Source organism: Rhea americana, unplaced genomic scaffold (genome assembly GCF_003343005.1).
Source record: "Rhea americana isolate MKP2758 unplaced genomic scaffold, rheAme1 scaffold_67, whole genome shotgun sequence".
NCBI classification, from domain to species: domain Eukaryota; kingdom Metazoa; phylum Chordata; class Aves; order Rheiformes; family Rheidae; genus Rhea; species Rhea americana.
Genome location: NW_028186834.1, coordinates 1,360,775 through 1,386,738, shown reverse-complemented (window position 1 = coordinate 1,386,738; position 25,964 = coordinate 1,360,775). Strand labels below are relative to the sequence as shown.

The 25,964-nt window shown below is 40.6% G+C and overlaps 1 protein-coding gene across 1 annotated transcript in view; it reads left to right on the top strand.

Annotated features, from left to right (window-relative positions):
• The window catches only part of THSD7B (thrombospondin type 1 domain containing 7B), a 260,059-nt gene that overhangs the window by 43,058 nt on the left and 191,037 nt on the right, over window positions 1-25,964 (top strand). Inside the window, exons 3-4 of the mRNA XM_085320933.1 lie at window positions 10,734-11,541; window positions 20,447-20,692. Coding sequence (XP_085177059.1) covers window positions 10,734-11,541; window positions 20,447-20,692 — 1,054 coding nt within the window. The remainder of the gene's footprint in view (window positions 1-10,733; window positions 11,542-20,446; window positions 20,693-25,964) is intronic.

The window sequence follows — 25,964 nt, the reverse complement described above, 5'->3', positions numbered from 1 at the left end:
TTTATCAGATGTACATGAAAATATTAAGGAACATCTGTTTTGGTTTTTCTCCACCCCAACTCTGAGTGTGCATGTTACAGTAGCAGTGCTATGTCAATATTTAGTAAATCGAGGGATTTCGTGTGCTATCATGATGAACCTAACACTGAACCAACTTGAATAGTTGTTATAGTTCTAGTAAGTACTTTTAAATTAATACCTTCGATATTTTCTTGACAATACTTCTAAAGATAATATGGGATTTCTGATATTCTGACCTACTTTTCAATCATTTCCGGTTACAASAAGGATGATAAACGAACATCAACAAGAAATGGTATTTTAAAATATTAGATTTGCTGTGTTGATGACACAGTGGAACAGTGTTGTAACAGGAAGAGTACCAGTGCTGATATTTAGTTTAAAGCTGTCTGAAAATTTGTATTTGACCCTTTTGAAATGGAGGCATGCTTAGTTTATGGAGGCTTAACAGGTAATTGTTACAGTGGTATCAGTCTTAGGTTTGTTTAGGATAAATGATAATTTTATATATTCTCTAGGACTACTTACGCTACAAAATAAAACTATTTTTGAATTTCATGCAAGTGTCTTTATTTGTAGTGTGAAAAATTAGAACATTTAGGGAATCTTGTGTAAATTGGTAGCACTGTGTATAAATATCTCTGCAATTTAAAGCAACAGAGGTACCAGATGTGTAATTAAATTAGCACAGATATTCTACAGAAAGCTACTTCAGTGAAACAGAAACAGGCTTAATGTGAAAATCTTTGCTTTTGAGAACATGTATGCTATGCACATCATTAACCTGTTAATTAAATCTGTTAAGAGCTACATTTTCTCAGGCCTTGTTAAATGATTACTTATGTATCAGAACATTTGTTTCTAAATATCCTCAGTTGCAGTGKGGGTTAAAATTCTGAAAGCAGATGTTTAAGTTTGGATATAAAATATGTGTACAACAGATGTGCACCCATAAGAAGTATTTTTTAAAATTACTATTTTTTACTTAAAAAAAAATCATAACTGTGATATGTTTTATGGCAGCAGTGGCCAGATTTACATACTTACTTTCTCCCCAGTTAAAAATTACTCATCTCTCTTCAGCCAGCAGCCCCAGCAAAATACCGGAGGGCTCCTTGCACCCTGCTAGATCTCTGATGGTCTTGAGGAAAAACGAATCTATGCTAAGCAAAGATGTTCTCAGCTTTTTTAACATCTAGAAATATGCATTTTTAACCCCAGTGCTGAGGTTTGTGAAAATGTGTGTAGAGGTGCACTTCTGGTAAGCGTTCAGTGATGACTGTTCAGAAATATATAACCACTGTAAATTCAAGATAAAGTGAAAAATACASCTGTAAAAGAGGTAGCAGAATGTTAACAGTATTATAAGCCTGTCCTCTGCATAATTTTAGGGCGCGATTTGATGTTTGAAACCACCTTGAAACTGAAGTCGTATTTTCAGTTCTCTTTTTTTCAACAGAGTAGCTGTTGAAAAGAAAACACCAGCCCCTTCTGCTGACGGTGCTTATTCCCACCCTGTCGGGTAACGGCGTGCCCGCTGCAGCYGTCACAAAACACGTGCTCTTGTTGGTTTACTGACACAGATTTATGACCAAGACTCTGGGACGCACTTCTCCATTTTTATACTTACTGACTTCTCAACTTTTGCCCCAAGGAATTTACTCAACAGTAATAATAATAATAAGAAATCTTAAAAAAAAATTGAGTAGAAAATTGTTCCTTATTGCTCTCTATAGCTCTAGGTTTTGTTGTTGTTCTCATTTGGGAGGTAYGTTTGCAGCGAAACGCTACAGCAGAGGCCCTGTTTCTCTGTATTGGATGTAATTAAGTGTCATGTCTTGCTCTCCCTGACATACACATACATGAAGTGCTCGTTTAGAAAACTCGTTCAAAAGCGTCGTAGGATAATATACCTCTTCATAAGATCTTCAGATCTCAGGCTGGCGTGGTGTGAAGATCTTAATCTGACAGTATTTTACTTTCCCATCTGCATTTACAGTAATTTTGAGTGAAACCTGAAAAAATTGGCTTCCAGAGGTGATGGAGATTTTTCTTTCTTCACATACCTATGCAAATATGTTATGCTGACTTATATTTTATAATTCCTGACGCAGGAATGCCTAAGATCTTTCTGATCTTAACKTCTATGAAAGAAATAATGTGATCATGCTTTCCAAGCACAAACTCAAATATTTTAATTATTTTATTCTTCTGGACYTTGTAGCTGAAAAGTTGAATTTATGATATGATTGGAAATTTCAGCATGGAAACTAATGGCTTAATGGCTTTCTCACTTTTTAATTATTTTTATTACTATTATTATTATTATTTATTTGCTATGTTCCTGTCACTCTTCCCTGAAGTAAGACACTTAGATCTTAAGGCCCATCATCCTGGTTTACACTGTCTAGAAACTTAAGCTCTTTGGCCCTCTTTGGTTGATTGGACTCTACTCAAACTTCAGCCATTCTTCCTGTCAGCAGCCTTTTCTCAGAAAATCTACTAGAAAAGCAGATTGATTTACTGTTGAAGAACACTTACCCTTCTAAAACTATGGCATAGCTCTTCGTATTGTTTATTTCTGCACGGTAATTTCCAAATATTGCAGAGACTTCTGCTTTTCCTCCCCTCTCCTCAGAATTTGGAACATTTAAGAAGAATATCTAGAGAAAAAAAATTTTGATTGTGGTTAATTAAATATGAACCGTAAATAAAAAAAAAAAAGGAGAAAATGTCCAATAAAGGCAATATATATGTAGTGTACAACAATTTGTGTTCAGATTTTATAAAATTGATTATGCACATATTTAAAAATGTTCTTTTTACATTAATTAGCTATGTTGCCTGTTTTCTGAGTTTCAGCCATCTGTGTAGAAATACTAATTAGTAGCAATTTGGGGACCATGGGAAATCTTGCCCATACCATAGCTCTTTTGTAATGTTTATTAACAATAATGCCAGTCTGGCCCATACAGTTGAGAAGATACTTCTGTATAAGTGTTTTTTGCCATGGGTGTCTATATATTTTGCAAATTTACAATATGGAACTGAAGTATATTCTCATGTTGATGTATTAGCTAATTTTCTCACTGCAAGAAGATGTCAACTGAACATTTTGTCACAGGAAAAAATGGAGTTGATTTAACATARCGTTTCTGAACAAGGCTAGATGCACTGCCCAGTGAGTGCTAGTAGGAGATCAGAGGCCCCACCTGGAAACTCTTCCCCAATAACATAGCTGTACGGGTGCACAAAATCAGCTCCGACTTTAGGCAGTGCCTAAAAGCTCTGCAAAGTAGACAGCTACGTAGTCTACTGCGTCTGGATTTGGAGCGCAGTTCTCAATCTCGCAGGAAGCTGTGAAGTTGCATTTTGTGACAAAGCTCCTTCAGGGCTTTGAAAACTTCTTTTTGGTTTTGCTAAACTGTGGCAGTGCTGTTGACAGTTSCAGCATTTACTGTCCTCTCTCACCAGAACGTGGTTGAGGAAAATACAGAGAGGTGGGCTAACTCCTGGTCGGTCTCCAACTTGTAAGTAGGTCTGGATGAGCAGAAGCACGAAGAGAAAAAAAACTCTTTATGTAAAGGTTACTACTGCTCAGCTAAGCTGGAGTCTGTGCTGAGACATTGCCAGCAGTCCCAGGGCATCATGAGCATCCGAAGAGGAGGCAACCTTGGATGTCTTGGGCAGTGCAGGACGGAGTTATGCAGGCATTTTTGTACTTTAGCCTTCCACATGCAGGCTGACCCGGCATAGCAATGCCTCAGCTTGCCTTTCTGAGTTTCAGTTCATTTAACATAGTTTATAGATTGCTGTAGGATCTGAAAAATATGCTGGCTTGTATACTGCAATAGTTGTCATAAAATATGTAAGTTGAGAATGACATGAAGCCAAGCAGGAAAAAAAAATTCTCCCTTAAAATGATGTCAGGAGATGGATACTGGAAAGCTGCAGTTACGTGCATATGAAGTAGCTTCTGACACTTACGCAGAGCAACAGAAAGCTTTTGCAGGTAGGCAATTTGTTTATTAGACTATTAGAGTTTTCAGCTTTTTTTCTGTAAAACATGATTGTTTTTATGAAGAGAACTTCTTAATTTAAAAATATTGAAAACAAACTTTGAAAATATTGCAATGGGCGAACATAGTTTAAGCTTAATGAAAGAATAAGAAAATGAGAAACTGCAGTTATCATAATTCAGAATAAAAGTCTAGTGCTGCATTCCTTATATATATTTGATGTTCCCATTAAAATCAATAGGTTTTCTTTTCTTTTTCTTTTTTTTTCTTTTTTTTGAGAAAGGACTGAATAGTATCAGGTGGGTCTATATCTTAGTATGTTTATGTTTTTATAAATATATGAATAAAATTCTTGAATCTAAAATACATTGTTGAAAGTACTTTTTGATGTTTGCCAAGTAATGAATTTGGAATTAGTATAAGAATCCTGCCCATGTTTTGGAGCTTCAGTTTCAAATAGATGTTGAACAGCTGCCAATGTTTCCCTCTTAACTTTCCCCCTGAGGCCTTGTGTCAGAGCAATAAACCTTCGACAGAAATGCCTTGATATAGTTCCTTTAGAGATCCATTAGTGCTAATCTTTAAGTCATTTGGGAAGGTTCCTTTCTGGGATTTGGATGGGTCCCTCATGCAGAGCGGAGTGTGCCRCCTTTGCAGCGGTCCTAGGAGGCTGGACGTGGGATGAAGTTGGGGCTTTGCACGCCAGAGCAGTGAATCGGAGTGTCTGCTTGYGTGAAGGGCAATAAGGGAAATCCTGTGCATGGAGCAGAAAAAGCGTTGTGCAGAGATTGCTAGTGTTAAAATCTCGACCAAAGACAGCAATACGGCTTAAGAACCTGTATAAACCTAGAATGGGACTTTTGAATCATCCAGTTCAGTCTCCAGGTTTTGCAGTCGAATATGAAATAATCTCATTCATAAAAATGGCAAGTTTCCTTCTGCTTCCCAGAACAGAATAGACTGCTTAGGCCTCTTAGATGATTATGCTTGAAGAGGTCTGGCCTTTTCTATGGACTGGAAGGAAAATTGTAATATAATCATAGAGAAGAATGGGGCTCAGAAGTAGGTATCTTTGGGATGGATGTCAGTAATGCTCACGGTCTTCCTGTGGATCTCTGCTGATGCACCAGCGAAGCCTGGGCTGCTCTAGGCGGAAACCTGTGCAATAGTTTGGGGAGATGCCAATGATCCGTTTGCACAATGATGCCTTGGTACCGGGTTTCCTGCCTTTCTGTAGCTGCACTGCTGTTTACAGGCCCTAGTGCTGGGCCACGCTGGAGGTGGGTGCTCCTTCCTTCCCGGGGGAGGCCCATGTGCACCTCAACAGGYGGCTTCATTGCAGGAGATGCTGCGTAACCCGTGTTGCACCGGATCTTGGCGTTTGTCACGGGGAGATAGTGGTTCCTGCTGGGGAATGTAAGCCCCTAATTCAAGGTAGAGCGACTGAAGAAATGTTTTTCAGTTGCATTTTTTATTAAGATTACGTTTACAAATGCCTTATAAAAGCTATTATGTCTAAAAAAGAACCAATTTTCATAGATGTTTAGAGATGTAAAGAGGTCAAGTTTGATTATAACAGTCTATAACCTAGTAATGATATGTTTTTAATCCTTTACACAACATACTACTTGCAACTGTAGTCTGCTAATAACATTTTTATATTTTTTGTTTTTATAGTATATGTAAATCTGTATAAATTATGGCCTCATCTCCTGATGTCAGTTGCTATCAAGACAAAAAATCTGTTCTCACTAACCCTCAAAATATGTTGTATTGGCAATACTGAAATGTTTTGGAATGTGTGATTTGCTGATTTTTTTTAATGGGAGTTGAAAGAAAAAGTTTTTTCCTGAGCTGTCTCCATGGTGTGGGCACGTGACTGAGTAGCTCAGCTAATGCAGTTTACATTAGTGCTTAATATTGAAAGGTCCTGCCTTCAAGTGCCAAGGATTAGTAAATCACTGACTTCTCATAAACAACAGTTTTCATTACATTTTACTGCAGAGTGTCTTACTTACTGGAGTGTGTCTTGAGTAACCCACATGTGGATAGTAATGCAAAAACTTGAGATGTAAAATTGGAACAAACTGCTGCATGGCTATAAGTCACTGCACTTCACGTTTATTCAGATCTAAAGTAAGATGAATAACCAGGCTTCTGAATTACTCATTAGTGTAGGTCATGAAAACTTTAAGAAGTGCTGCAGATATTTAAAATTAATCACAGGAATTGGAGGAATTTGATGTGCCCTTTGTGACACATTGCAAATCGTACAATATACTCTTATTTTGTATAGCATCTCTCATACAAATTATAGTTAAAGGTGTTTTACTGAATTGCTGTTAATAAAACACAGCAAAATAATTGTGACAAATGCAGGCAAGGAAGAGAAGCTGTAGTTTGGCTATAATGTGAAGTAACATGGCAATTGGATACGAAGAAGGCATATTGACTCTTCTAGAAGACAGAGGAGAAGGCAGTTATGCTAGCAACAGTTATACTAATGTTGCTTTGTAATTTGAAATACCTAAACATAAACCAGGTCGGGTACAGTAGACTCTGTACGGGGCTGGTACTTGCCCCAGAGATTTCAATCTGTCAGAAAAGGTGCAAGTGAACTCAACACACTGACATGGAGAGCACGATATATAGATTTTGATCAGCTTGGTAAGGATTTTATCCAAATCATTTGAAAGACTTTGTTTTGCATTATGTCAAATACCTTTGCATTATACCAAAAATGAATTTAGTGATGAGAAAATAGTTCATATGATATTCAGCAGTTTGCCACTTATTAAGTCCAAAACTCAAAAATTAATGCAGACACTGTTTTACATACTTTTCTCATATTATTCACATTAGGTAGAATACTACTAATAAACTATTCCGAGGAAAGCAGTTCAGTGGAATTTATTTTTTGCTATTGAAACTAGTAATTAGAATAAATTGATTGTAATACTATTAGGAATAAAACTCTTGTGTTGCTTGAATCAGTTCTTCTTATTTGTTCCCAGAAATCACCAAGTAAGTTGGAGTTTTCTGTTTTGTTGGGCCCAAATGTGATCCGATGGGAGGATGCTAGAATGACATCCAGAGTGGCTATATGGGATTTCAAGCACAAGTGTTCAATTACGATACACTGTGGTGATCTTCCAGAGTTAAGATTACTTCAAGTGGAGTCAGTCTTCAGCCAGGCAGTTATGAAGTTGTACGTTTTTGGTAGGATATTTGGGGATCTTTGTCTCCACTAAGAATTAGTGCTGTTTAAACACAGATTGTTGTGGTCTAGAAAAATTGCTTCTAAATTTGACCTCTCTTTTGTTACCTAAACTAAAGGAGAAGGAAAAAAAAGATCTAGACGATCCAAGTTCCAGTAGTTGTCCATTTATTTTTCAGTGTCCTTTCACTATTTTATATATCAGATGTTACTTGGACAATATCTATTACCTGTTTGAAATAAATTGCTAACATAATCCTCTGTTTAACTGGTAGCTAATCTTGTGCTGAGGTTTCAAATCAGTACATAGTCACTGATACAGAGTAATTGTGGAAGATGCTTACGTTGAATGAATTCTCATATGGTAAAAGGATTGCAGTTAAGCTAAATCTAAATAAAAAAAACCTAAAAAACTGAAAAGTTAAAAAGAAAGTTAAAGAAAATAAATGTTAAAAAGAAGCTAATAAAGCATAAGCATTATAGCAGTCCTTATTCAGCAATAATGTATTTATTATGGAACTGTTACTGGGATACGTATTTTAGGTTTGATGTTCGTGGTGTTTTGGTTTATCTGTGGTGGGTAATCACATAGGAATAGCTTGTCTTGTGCTTCTGAGAGCTGTGTGTCAAAGGCCAAATGTCACTGTATCTTTTCAGACATAATCGTTCGTAATTGTAGGTCTTGCAGGCGGGAGTAGCGGGTCAGTGCGCGCTGCATCAGATAAACGACAGTGGCAGTGCTGTATTGCTTGGTTGTAACGGGATTAGAGAAGCAGTGTAGACGGATAATACAGTACTCTTTCTGTCAGATAAAAGACTTAAAAGGTGTGTAGTCTTTCTTTGTTAGAATGACTTAATTTATTAATTTCGTTTTTGTCGTTATTACCCTGTAGTGTTACGGATGTCTTGTAAGAGACAGCAGGACGTCTTTATTTGCAATTACCCATTGTTCAACTCCCTGGTTTTCAAATGCAGCGATTTGACTGATTTCCTCTCTCCCGTTTGGTCGACTAAGTAATTTATTTGTGCAACTGTACAAATAGGCTCCTAGGTACTTTTCGCATCTCAGTGGTATCTTGTAGTGTTTCCCTGTAAAAAAGCGTTTTTCAGCACAATAAGAAATCCTAACAGGCAAACCTGTGTTTTGTCAGATACTCATGCATAGAATATTAGAATAATTCCAGTTGGCAAGGACTGAGGGCAGTCATCTCCTTGAACCTCCTGCTCAAAGTGCAGAGTCATCAATGAATTCAGGGCTTTGTCCAGTCAGATCTTGAAAACCTCCAAGGGTGGAGATTTTATGTTCCTTCAGAGCAGCCTGTCCCAAAGTTTAGTTTTCCTTGTATTGATACGTTTTTCCTTATATCCAATCAAAAGCTCCCTTGTTTCAACTTGTGTCCGCAGTCGATCTTTCTCCCACCTTGCTCTGCTGTGAAGAGCCTGGCTCCATCTTCTTGATAACCCCTTCCCAACACATTATTTCTTGGGACAGCAGTATTTTATATCCATATTCCTCTACATCAACACAGCATAAAAAAAAACTGTGGAGTAATATGAGGCGGTTGTAGGAGACAGTTGGCCAAATTACACTTACTAAACCTATCGCTGTTCTTTCATTATTACACAGAACTCTTATCTTCAGTAATTATTGTGCTTTTTTGAGTTTTGCTTATCAAATATTTTATCTAATGGCTGGAGATTTGTAAATCCCTATATTAATAGGATAGAGAGAGATACAGAGATACAGAAGAAGCCTGAGGGAGAAGTGGCTATAATTTGATGTTAAATGTGAATTTAGAATGGAAAAAAAAAAAATAAAAAAAAGCAAGCAAGGACTCATAAGTAATTATGCTATCATTAAGCACAACCACGGTTTGCAGCTATTCTGTGGAAAACATGCCTAAAATGTAGCCTATTAGTCTGCTCTTGGCATACCAAAAAAACCCCATAATATATTAGGCTAAAAATCAGATGCAGATTCGCATCACTATAGATTTTTTTTTCACTCCCTGATAAGTTTTTCTGGACACAGCAATAAACACAATGTTTCATTGCTTAGCTAAATTTCCTGTTCAGCAGCTTAACTGAGTATAAGGATGTAAATACTTCCCAATCAATAGTGTGCCTTGTAATTAGTATTTAATTATTTTTTAGCCAAACCATGTTAAATTTACACTTTCTTTAAAATAAATCTGAAGTCAATTAAAAGGAACAGCAGAATGTGAATAATGTAGTTACGTTTTATTAAAAACACAACTGAATGGAGGCATCAAGGGCCAGAAAGGTCACTTTCTGACTTGAAAAAAATACTAAAGATAGGGAAACTGTAGTGTATTTTGAAGTAAGTATTATACATGTAGTGCTCTTAACAAGTAAAATGGTTCTATTATAAGGTATTGGATAATTTTTAAGCTTAGGAGCAAGATGAGGCCATCTTGAGACATGATCACCAAAGTCCCTTCAGTATGTTAAGATTCAGTCTGAGTGCTTTTCTCTAGCCTTTCTTTTTACTTTGCAAGCACTTTTACACTTTATAGCACCTAGATTATTTTGCAGACTTGACAGATTTTTAGAAAAATGGAAAAAAAAATCCTTCTTTTTAGGTTTGTCTGATTAAAATTCACTTACAAATTATTAAATAAGATTGATGCTCTTGCAGGTGTATGTTCGTATCCTCCAAAACCAAGACCCCAACAGTGTTGAGTTTAATTTTGATTTTTGTTCTGTTCCCAGATGACTAGCTGTACTACTGCCTATAGTAGCTGGTGTTGCAAATGGAAACTACTTGCTAAATGTACTTCCCAGAGTAATTTAGAAGTTGATGCGCATGAGGTGCCTTTTTGGCTATTAGGTGCCTTTTCTACTATTAGGTGCTCTGTTCACGAAGCAGCACCCTGCGGGACCTATTTCTGTGGTACATATACTATAATGTAGAGTCAGTTCCTCCATTTCAAACACCTATTAAGAGTACGCTCTTATTTCCATAGTATTTATCTGCACTGTTTTATCACCTCAGATGATGATTCAGCTGCTTCCCAGTGCTGTTTATTCCATTGACTAATTGCTCTATTAAGAATGTTTTCCTCTTATCTAACTTGACTTTCTTTTCCTATTAGCTTATTGTTCCTTTATGATCACTTTTATATTCGTTTGTGCAAGTGAAATTAAATATTCATATTTCCTCAGGCTTTGGGATGCATTTTACTGCTCTAGAAATGTCACCGGCCTGCCTGTAATTTGGGATTTTACAGGACATGGCAAAGCACCGGCTCTTTTTCTCCAAGCCTCTGGGAGCGGCCAGTCCTCGGGACCGGCCSATAATTATTTACTTTCTCACGTGAGCCGGAATACGTTGATGCGGAGCTTGGTCTCGGTGCCGGGGGCGATCGCCGGCGGGCGCGTCGCGCTGCCGGAGGGCTCGGAAGCGGGCGCCGCGTGTCCCTGCCGGTGACGGCTCCGCGCTCTCTCCCCTGCAGGTCCCTGGGGCCGCTGCGTGGGTGACTGCGGCTCGGGCGGCGTTCGGAGCCGGGCCGCGTGGTGCGTCCACGCCGAAGGCTGGGCGGCGCGGCACGCCAGCTGCGCGCCGGAGGACAGGCCCCAGACCCAGCGCAGGTGCTTTCGGGTGTGCGACTGGCACCTCGAGCTGTTCGCCTGGGAGGTCTCCGAGTGGGACGGCTGCGCGCTGGTGCCCGCGGCTCGCGGGGAGGCCGGGGCCCGGCCCTCGGCTTGCGTCACCGCCCAGCACGGGCTGCAGCGCAGGAGCGTCCGCTGCGTTCAGAAGCTGAACAGGACGCTCGTCGCCGACGAAATCTGTGAGTACTTCGCGCCGCGGCCGCCGGCAGAGCAGGCGTGCCTGAGACCGTGTCCCCGGGACTGCGTCGTGTCGGAGTTCTCCGCCTGGTCCGAGTGCAGCGGGCGCTGCGCCAACGGCTTGCAGCACCGGACTCGCGCCGTCCTCTCTGCCCCGCTCTATGGGGGCTCGCAGTGCCCCAATCTCACCGAGTCGAGGAGCTGCGCCCCCGCTCCGTGCGCCCACGGGGAAGAGGGCTACACCTACAGCCTCGGAGCCGGGGCGTGGGGCGAGTGCGGACCGCCCCACCGCGGAGAAGTCGGCCCCGTCGGAAGAGCGATGCTGGACTCCGGCTCGGAGGCGGCGGCGCGCGGTGCGGCCCCTCTTCGAGGTTATAAAGCGCACCTCCGCTCCGGCGCGGGGGACGTGGAGATCGGGTACCAGACCAGGCGGCTCCGGTGCGTCAGGAGCGATGGGAAGAACGCTGCGTTGAGGTAAGGGTAGTTTCTCCCGTTTTGTTTTATCCCAAACAGGTTGGTTTTACGGATAGCGTGTGCTGCATGGTAATGTAACCGCAAAAGCGTTCGCRTTTTTGAGTTCTAAATGCAAATTTTAACACAGGTGTTTTATGGTCTTCCTTGATTTAATTCCCTTCTTGTAAAGCTAGCGCTTGCTGAATATTTTGCTTGCTTCTATGATTTGTTAGTCTAATTCATTCTATATTTTTAATATTTCTCTTCTAATTTTTTGTTGTTTTGAAGAAACATTGAGGAAATGGGATTTTGTATGTATAGCTTTCTTCCCGCTGCTACTGGGCCCTGGCTGTGCATGAAAAGGATCCTTTTTCAATGTTGCACTGCTTATATTTGGCTGAAGAGGCTAAAATTGCATCAGCTTAAACTCCTTTGTTCTCCCAAATCAAAAKTGAATAAAGTAAGTGTGTTGATGAAAAGTTTGGCCTCACAGATTGACTAGAAAATAGTTCTTAGAAAGTTAGACCAGGGAGCAAAAGCACGGTTATCTTCCTGCCTACTGAGGGGCCTTCACATCTGGGTGAAGATGGGTGAAGACACATGGGTGTCTCGTGGGTACGCAGATCCGTGGCTTGCGTTTCTGTCTTTGACAGYGGCTGTCGATATCTATCCTTACGTGTTTCATCTAATAATTTCTCTTAGTCTATGTAGGATGGTTTGCAGTAATGTAAGTGTAAAGGTTACAATAGTATACTGCAAAATTTGAAAGATTTATTCTCTCCGTTTCTCTATTTCGGATTCAAACCATCTAAGCCCTGCCATTTAGCTGCCACACTGAATTTGAGCGGGTGCCAGGAGCTGTACGTTACTGAGAAGCTGACTTGGTGGTGAGCAATTCAGGAGCCAGGATTTCTGAAGAACTTYGAATGTTCTGTTTTTCAATAATATTAGAAGTTCTTCAAAAATCCTGATTTTTGCAGAAATAAATCTGCTTCTAAGTAATCTGTAGCTCCTGCTACAGACGGCACCTGCTYGAATTCAGATGGGAGAGATAAGAGGTTATTTTGTGTCCAGCGCTCTGCTCCTGGTAATGTCAGAAGTGGTTTTGCACACCTCCTGAGGTGAGAAAATAGATGTTCTAGCCTTTTTCTTACCTCCTCCTATTACACCTTTTATAAAGTACAGTTTTGTTTTTATTGGTTGGAAGAAAGTCAAAATTTCTGAACTGTTCCAGCAGTTTCTAAAATCTTTACTGTATTGCACAGCTCTAAATATATGCTGATTCTAAGTATGCAGATTTCATGCTYGTGTAGCTGCTCGCCTTTAATGGAGTTGCTCGTGATTTACGTGGGTGTGAGATCGGAGTCGGGTTCATGTCCGCTGACAGTCGTTAGCTGTTTTGCCGACTCCGGCATCTCGTTCCTCACCAGGTGCCGTGGATGGAGAGAGCGGAGTTGGGTTGAGCGTTCCCGGCTCCGCTGCACGCGGCGTCATCCCTGGAGAGGGGAGCGGGGCAGCCGGCCTCGCTCTTCGTTGCGCTGTTGCGGCAGAGCCCCGCGCTCGGTTTCTGGGTGCCAGCGCAGGAGGTCCCAGGAGCTTTCAYTTCAGTGACTCTTCCCGTGATCCATCTTCCCTGGCCCCTCGTGCTTTTTGGGCGAATCAGCCCCGCTTTGTGGCTCGGTACGGTCTCAGGTTCGTGGCACTGGAGGGCTGATGCTAACCTGTTATTTCCTATTTCTAAGCCCAAACACAGAGGGAAGCTTTATTGGTTTTGTAGGGGACAGAAGGCCAGGTTATTTGATAGAGCCCCAGTTTTTGCATGCTTTTCTTCTTTCTCTCTCCTTCTTTCTCTTGCTTTCTTCTTTTTCAGCYTTCTTATTAATGGTCACCAGGCAGCTTGAATTTGGAAATCTAAAATCTGAAGTTATACTGCGTGTTTAGTGCCAGAGCTAGAGTGTCACCGATACAAAATATCTGTGACAACAGCTCCCTTAAAGCAGCATGTATTAAYGTCGCCCTCCTTTTGTTGTGCGACATATTTGCTAGTATTCTTTGGAAGAATGGACCAGGTCTTGCAGCTGTCTCTTTACAAGAGTGATGATGTTTTGGCTACAGATAAGGAAGAGTAAATGCATTTGCATAACCCTGAAGCAGAGTTTGGCAGACAGCCAGAATGCTGCTGTAAAACTAGYAAGAAATGCTTTATTTGTGCTTTTTCTTTTTTTCTGTCTGAAGTTTCAAGTTTAGAATAAGGCCAACAGTGTCGAATAAGTACCAATGAGAGATACAAATTAAACTTCTGGAGAAGTGAGGCAAGAGAGAGAGAGATCTCAAGGTGTGTTTTAACTGAAGTCTCTGAACGGCGTAATTAGGAGGATCCGTCGGGCTTTTACCACCATCGTTAGTTCTGCTGCTGCTGAATTCTTGAAGGAAGGAGGCAGGAAGGGCAGTGGGCAGAGGCCACCGAGGGAGATACGCGTACCCGATGCTCGCTGCAGATTTTCTAACGTAATGGCAAAGATGACGCTGCAGCGTTAACAAGCAGTATCTATCACCCAATTTGTTCTTTATTATCAAAGTTTTTAAACTTACTGTTCTCCAATAGCCCTGTTGTGGATCGAGCTGTTCTGCTGGTGAGCAGAAATCCATGCGCGTGCGACGGAGGGGGAACGCTGGGACCGTCCCGAGTGCCAAAGACCTTTCTTTTGCCAGAAATGATACTTTGGTGGAAAGGGCACAAGCTGTTTCTAAAACTGCAAGACTGAATGTGTTTTCCTAGATGCAGGATCGCTGGCAGGGATTCGTTTTGGCTGCTTCGCTGAGAAGTTTGCCATTCCTGTGAATTGCAGATGAGTACGGTTCATGCCTTCTCTTGTGAAACAGCAGATACRGGAGACGGGTCCAAAACACGCTTTCGGTTTTCTGTTGATTCTTGTTGCGTTACCCAGTTGAGCCCAACTAAGAGAATCCATTCGTTTTAGAGTGAGCCCTAAGTGGGAGCGGAAGAATCCTTTGCATTTTAAGGAAAACRTTGTTTTCATTTAAATAATTCATTATATGAAGATGTCTGGGTATTGGCCATAAAGGTACAAGCTAAAATCCTAGGGATTTTAAAGCTGAAAATTGTAAATTAGAATTGCTTTTAGAGTTGTACAGGTACAGGGGAGATTGGACATACCTACTGTATCAGGTAAATAAGAAGTGGGGAATGTTTTGGGGAAATACATGTCCTATGTTTGTCAAAATGAATGGAAGAGGGAGAACGGATGTGGAAAGGCAGAGATGCACCTTTATGTTTTGATGAATGCTTTAAGGCAAGTGAACCTCAATAGAACTTGAGCCAGGTTCTGTTTTTGCTTGGAAATAATTTTGGTGTAGACATTCTGTATTTGTGAGAATAAAAACAACAATATCAAAATAAAATGATTTCATAGATAGGGTTTCAAGCTTTTTGAGACTCTCATTTTTTGAAAAAAGTTTGAAATTTTTATTTGTCATTCTATTTCAGATAGGAGAAAGTTCTAAATTTGTTTTAAATCTCATCTCTCRTTACAAAATCAAGCATAAACACTTCCATACATTTAAAAAGACTCTAAAAAGTCCTAAGAAGTGTACATGCTAAAATTTCTCTGTGCCTTTCCATCGTGTCACAGTTGTGAAAATCTACTGAATATACAGACAAAGGCGTTTGTGTTCTTTTTTTTCCATCTAGATTAGACACCTAAATCATGATATAGTGCAATGAGTGCCTATAGCTAGGCATTTAAATCCTAATTAAGTCTATCTTGATTTTCACAAGTGATAAAGGTGCACTCTAAGCATACTAAGAAGTTACAATCAGGAGCAGTCTGTTTTAGGGTTTGGTTTTACATTTGGATTAGGAGTCTTTTTTAGATATGTATTTTTTTAAACTCCTAATTGCGTGTGTAAGATGATGATGATGATATAAATAGAGTTAGATTTAGGGTTCTGCTTTCTTTGCCTGTATGTGTGAGGTCATATTCAGTCAAGGGATAGACCATCCATTGAGGATAACATTCATGGCTTCTGTTTGCTTGTGTAATTCGAACTAACATTATCCGTTTCTTTGGGGATTGTATTTAACCACTGTGCTATAGTGCATTTTTAGGAAAAATTATTTGCAGTTGCAGCTGTTGACACTGTTCTATTCTCTTGATGTGTTTGAAATTTTACAGTACAAAGGTGGGAGCACTGCACAGTAGTATGCGATTTGGTGGCTTTGATTCTGCTCTGGGAGAAAGGAGTTGTGTGTTCAAATTCCTCCCAGCAGAAGCAGAAATGAGCCTAAGGTGCTCAGTTTTGACAACCAATCTGTGAGCTATTGGGTAAGAAGGGGATTTTATTTTCTATTTTTTGTCTCTCTTTTCCTTTGCTTTTATTAAAAGCATACAAAGCAAATGAGCAATTAATGCCTTTTTTCATTCCAGTAATGATCCAGTAGATAATAACATTAAAAAAAATATTGCCCAGTGAGAACTGGGCTTTTTTCTTCTGTTTTCAAATTGTACTGAAAGCCACCCACTGCCTTAAGATTTAAATGTTTGCCTAGGTAACACAAATACAAGTCTGTATTTATTTTTGTCTGAAACAGGATATGGCGCATTAGGTTTTGGAGACTGATTCATCACCGATACCGAAGCCCTGCGATCTCTCGACTCCCGTTGCCTTGCTCAGTTGCGTGGCAGGCGAATACTCCCAGTCTTTCTTACCATCCTTGCAGAAGGAACTGGTGCTTTTTCTGCCAAGGAGGCCTCAGCTGGATGAATTTAATGTATGGCATTATCAGTCTCCAAAATGGCCTTGGCAGCTCTTGAGAGCCCTAAAATACGTTCCGAATCCTTGCAAGTATGCCTTGCCTTGCAAGGATGTGTTTTTGTACGAGGCTTATTCCTCCTTCAGTGCGCATGGCCATCAGAGAGCTCCCTGGCACTTGGGTGGCTGAGACTTTGTACTGCTGCTGTCTGCTAACTAACCGACCTATCTTAAAGCGCAGGCAGTGTAACGYACCGTGTGAACATTTTTTAAATGGCTTTACGGTATCAGTCCAACCATGTTGGACAATGTAAAAAGTATCAATTGCGTGAGCACCTTCTTATGTAGCAGCCATCAGATTGACCCCCCAAAGGGAGACCTAACTTGATATATTAATATGCAGGAAATTAGTTAACAAACAGTGCTTATGAAGTATCTCACCTCCCTAAGGCTTCCTTCCTCTTCTCCTGTATGCCCTGCTGATTTGGAAACCGCCATAGCAGCGCAAATATGCRTGTGGTTGGTGGACTCAGAGCAGAGGGTGTAAGGACTGCCTTGCGTGCCTAAGCTTTGTCTGTATTAGGCTGCCCTAAATACATCTGTGACTTGAAAGACTGTGCCTGAACTTAGTGCAAAAGGGAGCTGCATGTTTTCACATTTGCTCTTTGTGTTGCTCAGTGTCACCATTAATTTGACTTCTGTGCTCTGAATGAATAGATACAGTTTAATTAGATTCTCGTTCTGCTAGGCTGTTTCATGTAATGCTCTCTCCAAAACATGTGCTTGAGCAGAAGAAAAGCAGGATGGAAATTGCCATCTCCAGGTCTTATTCACCTTAAGTTATCTCCTTCACCTTCTGTGGCAGGAGCAGCGGAGGGATTTCTAGGGAAAGAAATAGGTATTCAGCCTTCTCATGCTTCAGAGGGTTTCGCAGACAGCAGGAAAAATTGTTGGGTAGAGATGTCTTTTGTGGCCGGTATTGGCGTCTATATGAATCCATACGTATTGAGCGGGATTGTTTTGCTAAGAATTGGGGCTAGCAATATTAGTTTAAAAGAAGACCCCAAAGCAGATTTTGGAGACTTAATTTTCTTCAGTGTTTCAGTAAAGATCAGGCCAGACTTCAGACTCATTTACAAGCAGTGCAGCCCCCCAAAATGGAAGTGGCTTTTCATAGTGGTATCTGAATATGGAGCTTAGATGACTTTTTAAAAAGCAGCATTGGTTACCCTCTGTCCTATGTTCTTAGATTGGCTCTGTCTAGTTCTCYAGCATAAGCAGGCCTATGATTTGCATTTACTAGTATTTTATCTACTCCACAGCTGTATTCTTGTTTTTTATTAACATTGTGGCAGAGGCAGCTCTCCTGATAACCCTGTTAAAGAAGTAGTAAAGGGAAATAAGGTTATAATATAATATAATAAGTCATATGTGACTTCACCTAATGTAGTGCTACCAGCAAAAGATTCAAAATTGCTAGGTTAGYACAAGCTTAGCTGTGGTGATGGTTACTGTGCAGCTCTAGGTTSGACAGTATTGACGTTTTGTACCAGAAACAGTTTTGCAATAAAGTATCAGCTGCATTTGATACATAATAGAGTCATGGAAAATCTTTTTTTTTAAAGATTTAAACGAGAATGATTTTGTTCTGAGACATCTGTATCACAGGTTATTTCTACTTTATGAAGATGTTAATTAGTATAAAATAAACCTTAGCAAATTGACCTTTGCAGCACCTGTGACAAAATGAGTTATTTTCTAGGTGAAGAAACTGAGAYGAAAAGTGTGGAGTTAAATGTTTTTTGTTTGGGTATATAGATTTAGGCCACTAAATGCTATATTTTGCCAGGAATGGAGGATCTRATAAAACTTGATCAGGTGTCAGTGGGAATATTCCTGTAGACCTCTGTGAGAACTGGACCAGTCTGTCCATTGGAGGAGAACTGGGTGAATGTCCTGTGTGTCCTCTGCTCCCCGTAGGATGTTGCCATGCAACTGCCTCCTGAAAGGTTGTGTGTGCTACAGTACTCTTAAATRTGCAGAGAAAAACACTTCTTTATAAGAAGTCAGCCCCTGTGTGTTAGGTTTAGCTACTTCTACAGCTGTTTCTGCTTTTTATGCTCCACCTGGTGATCTTTTTGGGTTTTCTTTTCTTGTAACTAGAGCTGGTCTACAAACTCTACCACCTTCGGCTTAAAGTTCCTCCCTAGAATTGTTTTTTTTTCAGGATTTTTTTTTTTAAAGAGATTACATATATGCTTTAAAACTGTTCCTGTCCATACTTCTGCAAGTGTGTCTTTSCATTAATAAATACTCCTTGTGCCTCAGATGTTGCCCAAAGAGACGGTCTTTCCTGAGTGTACTGTAGTCTAAAGATCTCTGTGTGGTCCGTATTACCCTGCSCATAGCCCCTTCCTTCCGCGCTCTTCTCGCCTGGGCTGGCACTGTTGGATATCCAGGGCAGGAGCCCCACCACTTGCCAGGCATCCAGCCTGTACCCTTGGGAGTAATGCTGACGAATGAGAAGTGATTCCTTTGAAATTCTGTTAAAAAAGACTGGAAATTTTTTTTGAAGCAAATAAAGCTTAGTGAATAGATGTGCTCCAGCATTTTTTTTTTTAGAGAAAATTTGGTTTGTCTGTGTTGTAAGTAATATTAAGTGAGCTAAACAACTCGTTCTTTGGCATCAGTGCTACATTTCACACTTCTTAAGTGCAGATATGTTTGTTCCTTACAGCTGGTAAAAGCCTGACCGTGAGCGGTTGGGGGCTGGAGAAAAAGAAAAAATTAAAGAAAGTTCACACTGAGTTCATATGTAGTTCTAATTTCTGAGGCTGGTTTGCATCATCAGTATAACATTGGGCAGAAATCGGAGATTCCTTTCCTAGTKTTTTAGCTGCTTTCTTCCGGCCTTCTGTCGTGGCACTCCAGTGACGTCTCTGCTTGTGCGCCTCCCGTTCCTCTTCCAGTCTCTCCTTTCCAGCTCTCTGTTACCTTGGTTAGCAAAGATTTAGAGAGACAAAGAAAGGTTTTTCTCCAGTTTGGGGAGCTTATTGGTGCCTGTGTGGTTGATGACAGGTTGTGATGAAGTGGAGCAAAGCAGCTGTGTTTGTGTTCGCTTGCAGTGCGCGCAGGGCAGAAGGGACGATTTCAGACCTGTGAAGCTCTGGTGAATGCTGTGATGAAGGACCAAGGAAGGACAATGGCGTTAGCCTTGAGTTTGTCTCCTCCTGGAAGTACTTGCCCCATGCATCTACTTTTATATATTTTGAAAAGCTRTTGTAACTTTGGGACTTTTATTTTATTTTTTTGTTCTGGGGCTTTGTTCTGTTGTGTCTTGATATCAAACTGACCTCTACTGTTGTGAGCTCTTAAAGATTGGTTTTCCATTTCATAGAGCCTTGTGTGGTGTTTTGATCTTGTACAAAATGAATGATGGCTGTGTCCTGGGTAAGCTGGGGGATTGGAGGCCAAAAATACAAGCACGGCTGCAGCCTTCGAGGCTCTTCCATCTTAGGTCTGAAAACACCATGACCTTCTCTGATCGCATTTGTTCGATAGCAGAATGCAAAGCAAGACATAGCCAACACATTTTTTTCTTGGTATGCGACTCCATTTCTTTTTGTGATCTTCAGAAACAARCAGCCGTAGTTAGGGAGATGTTGAGCTCTTCCTTTTTTTGGTGGAGTGGAGCTGCTCAGCAGGCAGCGTGGGGACACAGCCTCATGGGCCTGTGGATATACAGCCCATTGCGTAGGGTGATGAGAACTGACACCAGTGACAGCGGTTCTTCTGGACTCCTGTTTAATTTTTGGTGCTGGATAAACGATGAAATTCTGATTCTTCGCAGGTGCATGCATAGTGCCTTTTGTGTCCCTTCTAACTTGAGGTGAATCAGATGTTTGGAAAGTACTCAGCATGCAAAATTGCACCCCAAACCTTCTGAAAATGCAGTATATTCACTGTGTTACAGCTCCTCTTACGTTCATTGTACTGAATTTAATGCAATTCTTCTGACTTACTTACCCAAAGTGACCCTTAATTTCCTTTAGGGTGAGTAAGACCGGAACCTGACAGAGTGTTTGTGAGTTTGAGTTGAAAAATTGAAATCTGATAAGCAAGACTCAGCTGCTCTGCTCTTGTCTATTTGCAGCCTTTGTGTGCAAGAAACCATCCCTGTGACCTTAAGGTCGTGTGTCGTCGCGAAGGACTGCGAGACGTCTGCGTGGTCTGCGTGGAGTCCCTGCTCGAGGACCTGTCGTGCGGGAGACCTCTCCCCGGGTTTCCGGAGCAGGCACCGCAGCGTGAAGAGCATTGCCCTGGGGGCCGGCAAGGGCTGCCCCGAGCTGGAAGAGAAGGAAGCGTGCAGCGTAGGAGAACAACTGCAGCCTTGCCCCAGGTAGCGTAGGAGTTTTCACCAAAGTCTTCTGAAGCAGAGCAGCTCCTCTTTGATTACTGCCTTGTGCCGAGCACAGCTGACTGGTCGTGTGTATGTGTGTGTGTGCATGTGTTGCATATATATATATGTATATAAAATCATTGATTTGGCAATTATTAACTATTACTAGTGGTATTACTTATTGTTAAGAATATTTTTGTGATTGTTGCTATTATCTGTTCTTGAAGCAGTAATGATTACAGTTTTATATATAAATAAGTTTAAATTACGGATGCTACYGCTAAGTTTATATTTTCATATTTTAAAAATCAAGGGCAGATACTCTGTTTTGTTGAAAGAGCTTTCACATCGATTGCCGTTGAACAGAATTTCCTCAGCTATGCAGAGACTGGGCAGGTCTCCATAGCTGTACTTTCACTGGCCTTGAAAAYATAATCTTTGCTTAATGTTTTGCTTTCATCTTGCTGTAAAAAAAATTCCAGTCCTCTTTGAGGAAAATGGGAGCTGATCAGAGGTAACAGACTAGTCTTTACTCAGCTCAATTCCAGACACTTCTTAAAATGAAGAAAACTTTGTAGTCCCTCAATGCTTGCTTGGTTTACTGCAATCTTGGCTCTGGTGGAAGGTGAGGATCTAATTTCCTTTCTATCTGCAAATCCATGCCATTATGCTTGGTCAGGCTAGCATAGAGAAGGCCTCATTTGCTTTGCAAAGAAGATAAAATGTTGCTTAATTTTTCATGGAAAATGTTCTGGGATTGACTGTAAAATACTTCAAGACTGATAAAATTTTATATATGTGTAGACAGATCTGCCTGTCTACGAATGCATGTGTGTAATAGAAGGACTATACAATGATCAAGTCATGAATTTCTGGCGCTTTGCTAGGTACTGCCAAAACCATTCCTAAAGCCCTTGCAACATTCCTTAGAAAGGCAGAACTTATAAAAGTGTCACTATATTGTAGAGTTTATTCAAAATCAGATGCTGATCATTTTTGTGCACCCTGCTAACAGAAGAGAGGAAGTATATAAAAAAAATCTGTTGCTTGATTAGTTCCTATGAAAAAGCTCTTACAGCGTGATTTTTGCTCCTTCCCAAATGCATATCAATTTCAAAGATGATAGAGCGTGAGATTGTCTTGCTGATTTTTGTCCCCTGTGCAGGAGCATGGCTGCAGGTGACACCTGATTGGGGTCTGCCAGCTCATGGGTAATCAGGCAGGGAACAGACACATKACTGCCCTTAGTTTCTCAGCTTTTCTCTTTTTCAATCTTGCAGTGAATTAAAGTGTGAATGACCGTAAGGGCTTAGTGTAGARCCAGCAGAGGCCCCGAGGTGGGAATGTGCATACCGCTGATGGCTTTGTCACGTGCCACTCTTGGTATAGAGGGAAACCTGTTATTCTGGCAGTATAGCATTGCTTTGCCACAGTTTTCACGAGCATACAAACTCTTAAACCTTTCTCACTCTACATGCCTGCACATTTTCAGTCTTTCCGTCTTTCCAGCAAGGTATCTGTGTGATCTGGGATAAACTTTCTAATGGACTAGCCCAGAACAGTAACATTCGATATACAGGTTAAATATAACCATTGAACCAACAGTATTTCAAACCATTTGTGGTATTTTCTTATTTCTAGGGTTTTACCATTTGAAAATGCAGATGATAGACTATGACCTTTATTCACTAATACCTTTTAAAGAGAATTTTACAGTAGTTGCCTAGCAAGTAAACTTTTAATTTAGCCARTCAATGCTGCAGAAAGAGGCAGGAAGTGAAAAGCTATACTGTTGCAGCATGTWTAGTGGGTACACCCAAACTAATGCTCTGTGGACCAGAGGGATTTTGTATTAACAAACAGAAGGCAAACATTTCTGAATGGGTTATTTATGTGTCAGCAGCCAGCAAGGGATGTCATCTGTGCCTATTACAGGCTACAGCCTGGTACTTGGGAATTGGTGACTGAGATAATAGAAGTAGTGCAGCCTGGAAAGCAGTAGCTTTCAGCTGCAGAAGAATGTAGTGTTAATCCTTGTSATTTAGCATAGGAAGCCCTTGATACTCCTCTTCTTGTTTGAGCATATTCTTTTTGCARTGTAATACCTAGAATTGTTGTATTTTGCTCCCCTGGAATTGTATGTACCTCATTTGTTGCTTTGCTGAGGTTTACCCAGACAGATTTCTTTTTTCTCCTTAGAAGAAGAAAATGAATTCTAGGAAACTCAGTATCAGAAATTAAAGGATTTCTCTTTCATTAGTGAGGTCTCAACGTAAGCCTGTCTGTCTTTCTTTCTGGCTTGAATTTGCCTAATCAGGTTAGTCTTAAAATCTTTAAGGAAGGTATCTTATTTACTTTCCCAGTTCCCAGGGAGTTGCTCTGAGTCCTGTAGACTGAAGAGACCAAGAGACTTCTGTATATTAGAAGGATACTAAGCACTTGTTTGTTGCCTAGCTGTCACTGAGTCATCATTTTAAAAACAATATATTATATCATTTTATCCTTGATGTGCAGCTTTCATGATCACTGGGAATAGATAGATTTTCCAGAATTACGATTATGTGTTTAAATCTTTCATTTTGGTTGTGGTTGCTATGTTACAAGACAGAGATTTAGGGAAAAACCTCTTTGCTTTGTTGGAAATTTAAAGCTTTTCAGAATCTAAATGATGGAAAATGGGGAAGTTTTTAAGATCTGATTTTTACAGAAGGCTTGAGGTTRCTGCCGAGGTATGAATGTGGTGGTTTCACTTTGTAAATGAGCCCCAATTATGTGCCCTAATTAAAGGTAGGCGTTACTGTGACTCAGGGAGGACTTTAAAGGAAATGCACTGAATCATATAGCTGAGCTGCAAGTGTTACACTTTGAGAGCTGGACTGTAGCGAGCTTAAAGGCAGTGTTGATGTTACTGGGACCATAGTGCTTCTCTGCCATTGGGCACGAAGCAAGGACCTCAGCTGGGCTGGGCAGCCTCCTTCCCTCCCCTCAGGTAAGGCCAAACCATGGTGAAGCTTTGCTTCTTCAGCCTTAGGCTGGGCATTTCGCGTGTGGCTGCTGTGCAGATTGTTTGCACGTTGTCTTAAGCAGAGGCATAAAACAGYGTGTAGATTCTGGAGGTTCCCATTTTGGCCAACACTGTCTAACTAGCCCTCTGAGGAGTGGTGATGGCTTCTGTCAACATTGGGAAGGTAGTGAGACTTCCTACAACTCAACTGTTATTGTCAAAAAGTGGAACAATCCTTCTGGGAAGCCAAAGGCAACGATCACGATTTTTTAGCTCTAGAAGGCAGTCTGTTGATGAACCTGGGTCACAGCTAGGACTATAAGTATGTTGAGTTTGGGCCAAATAATCTATTCTTGGTAATCAGGTAATAAAATATTGGTAAGTATTAAAATGAGATGCTAAATCTATTGTCATAAAAATTGTCATCAACCACACGTTTTTGGCATAGGGATTGCAAGTATGCACTGAACCTGACCATCTTTGATGAGCCGAATGTATAATGTCCCTTTCACTTCCTAAATTGTTGTCCCCGTCTAGGGAACTCTASGGAAAGTGAATGAATGGTACAGCCTATAATGCTGAGGTAGTATGTCTCCAGGGAGGTCAGTGGTTTTCAGGTTTTACCTTCGGTTCCTGTTTGGTCAGCCTCCTCCTCAGGGATATATGGCTTTGTAGTCTCCTCCAAGGCTTGCGGTTCCACACCTTTTCCACTGTGATCCAGCAAGATGGGTGATGTCCTCACGTGCAGACTATCCAGAGTTGCATTGGTGGCTTTGGTCATCTTCATCCAACTGGAAAAACTACAGTTAGCTTAAGGCCACTAAAGTTGGAAAGAAATAGKCATTTGCCAGCCACTGATCTCCGTTCTTCACGAATTACTACCAACAAGCTTTTGATTAAAATTAAGCAGAGTTTATGCAGTCAGTTTTAGTGATGTTAACTATGATGGTTCATGGTTGGGCAAAGTGATAGGAAATATCAGCTACTCTGCTTAAAAGCCTGCAAAGATTCTGCTGCAAAGCAGTGKCCGAGATCACTGTTTCCTCCTGCAAAGCTCTTACCTTAGGTTTTGCACTCTGTGGACTAACAGTATGTCAGATACATTTCCAGTGTAGTTGCTTTTTCAAGACAGTGAAAATCTGTACGTCTTAAGCAGCTAATACTTGTGACCAGAATTTGATTTTTTTTTTTTTTTTGAAGCTTCACATGGTTGAGGACGTGTCCCCCTGGGAACAAGCAGGATGTGCTGGTGCAGTTTTAGACTGCAGAGCTGCCCACAGAAGAGCCGGCACCARCTCTGGCACCTGAGAGCTGTTCATTACGTATTGCTCTGCAGCAGCGTAGCAGAGTATCCACTTACTCTGTGAAGAAATCTAAAGGGATTTTTTTAGATTCAGAGGTTGATGAGGTTTAATTATCTCTGAGCTCAGATTTAGTTACTTTGCATAATTTTAATCACTGATGGCCTAATTTTCATAGGTGTTAACTCCCACAGTTCACGCTGAATAGAAGAGGCAGGTGCTCACACCTTCAAAAATGAATCTTTAGGGTCCAGAATTCACAGCTGACTGCCTAAGCTAGGTATCAATAATGAATTTTTCCTTAGTCACTTAATTACAGTTTTAAGAAGTACTTCCCTGAAAGAAATATTTCCATGACTGAGGAGCTGAGATGTATGAGCTCTATATTTAGACTCATAGTTTTGAAAATATAGACCTGAAAAGTATGATGTCCTAAAGGGCTGTGGAGGAGGAATTTTGTTCACCTAGTTCTTGAGGAGGAGCAGCCTCCTTGCCTTCCTGAGAACCAGAAGTCTGTGTTAACTCTGCGTGTCCAAAACATGCATTAAGGCATTCCACAGAAGAAAGAATTCGTGGCTGTGCTTTATATGTTGTGGGAGTTCAATTATTTCATGCTTGTCATGTAGAAAGTGTATTTTCTGTGCTGGTAATAAACCCTGTGAGTGTATCCAAATTTGCGCATGGTACTGCATATTATTTAAGAGATCGTGGAAGCTCATCTGAAAAGTACCTGTAAATTAAAAGTAATTGGCAGTATTCGCAAATGTTTGCTATGAGTGTGTAAAAAAATTCGTAAGYGTTTGTGGTAGAAATCATTCTTTTGCCTATATTTGCAACATAAGATGTTACATGAACATTGATATGTGCTAAGGCAAACTAATATATTTCATATAGTTTTGAAATGCATGTTTATTTTCAGTAGTTGTAGTCCTGTAGTCAGGCAAACAGGTATTTATTATGGAGAATG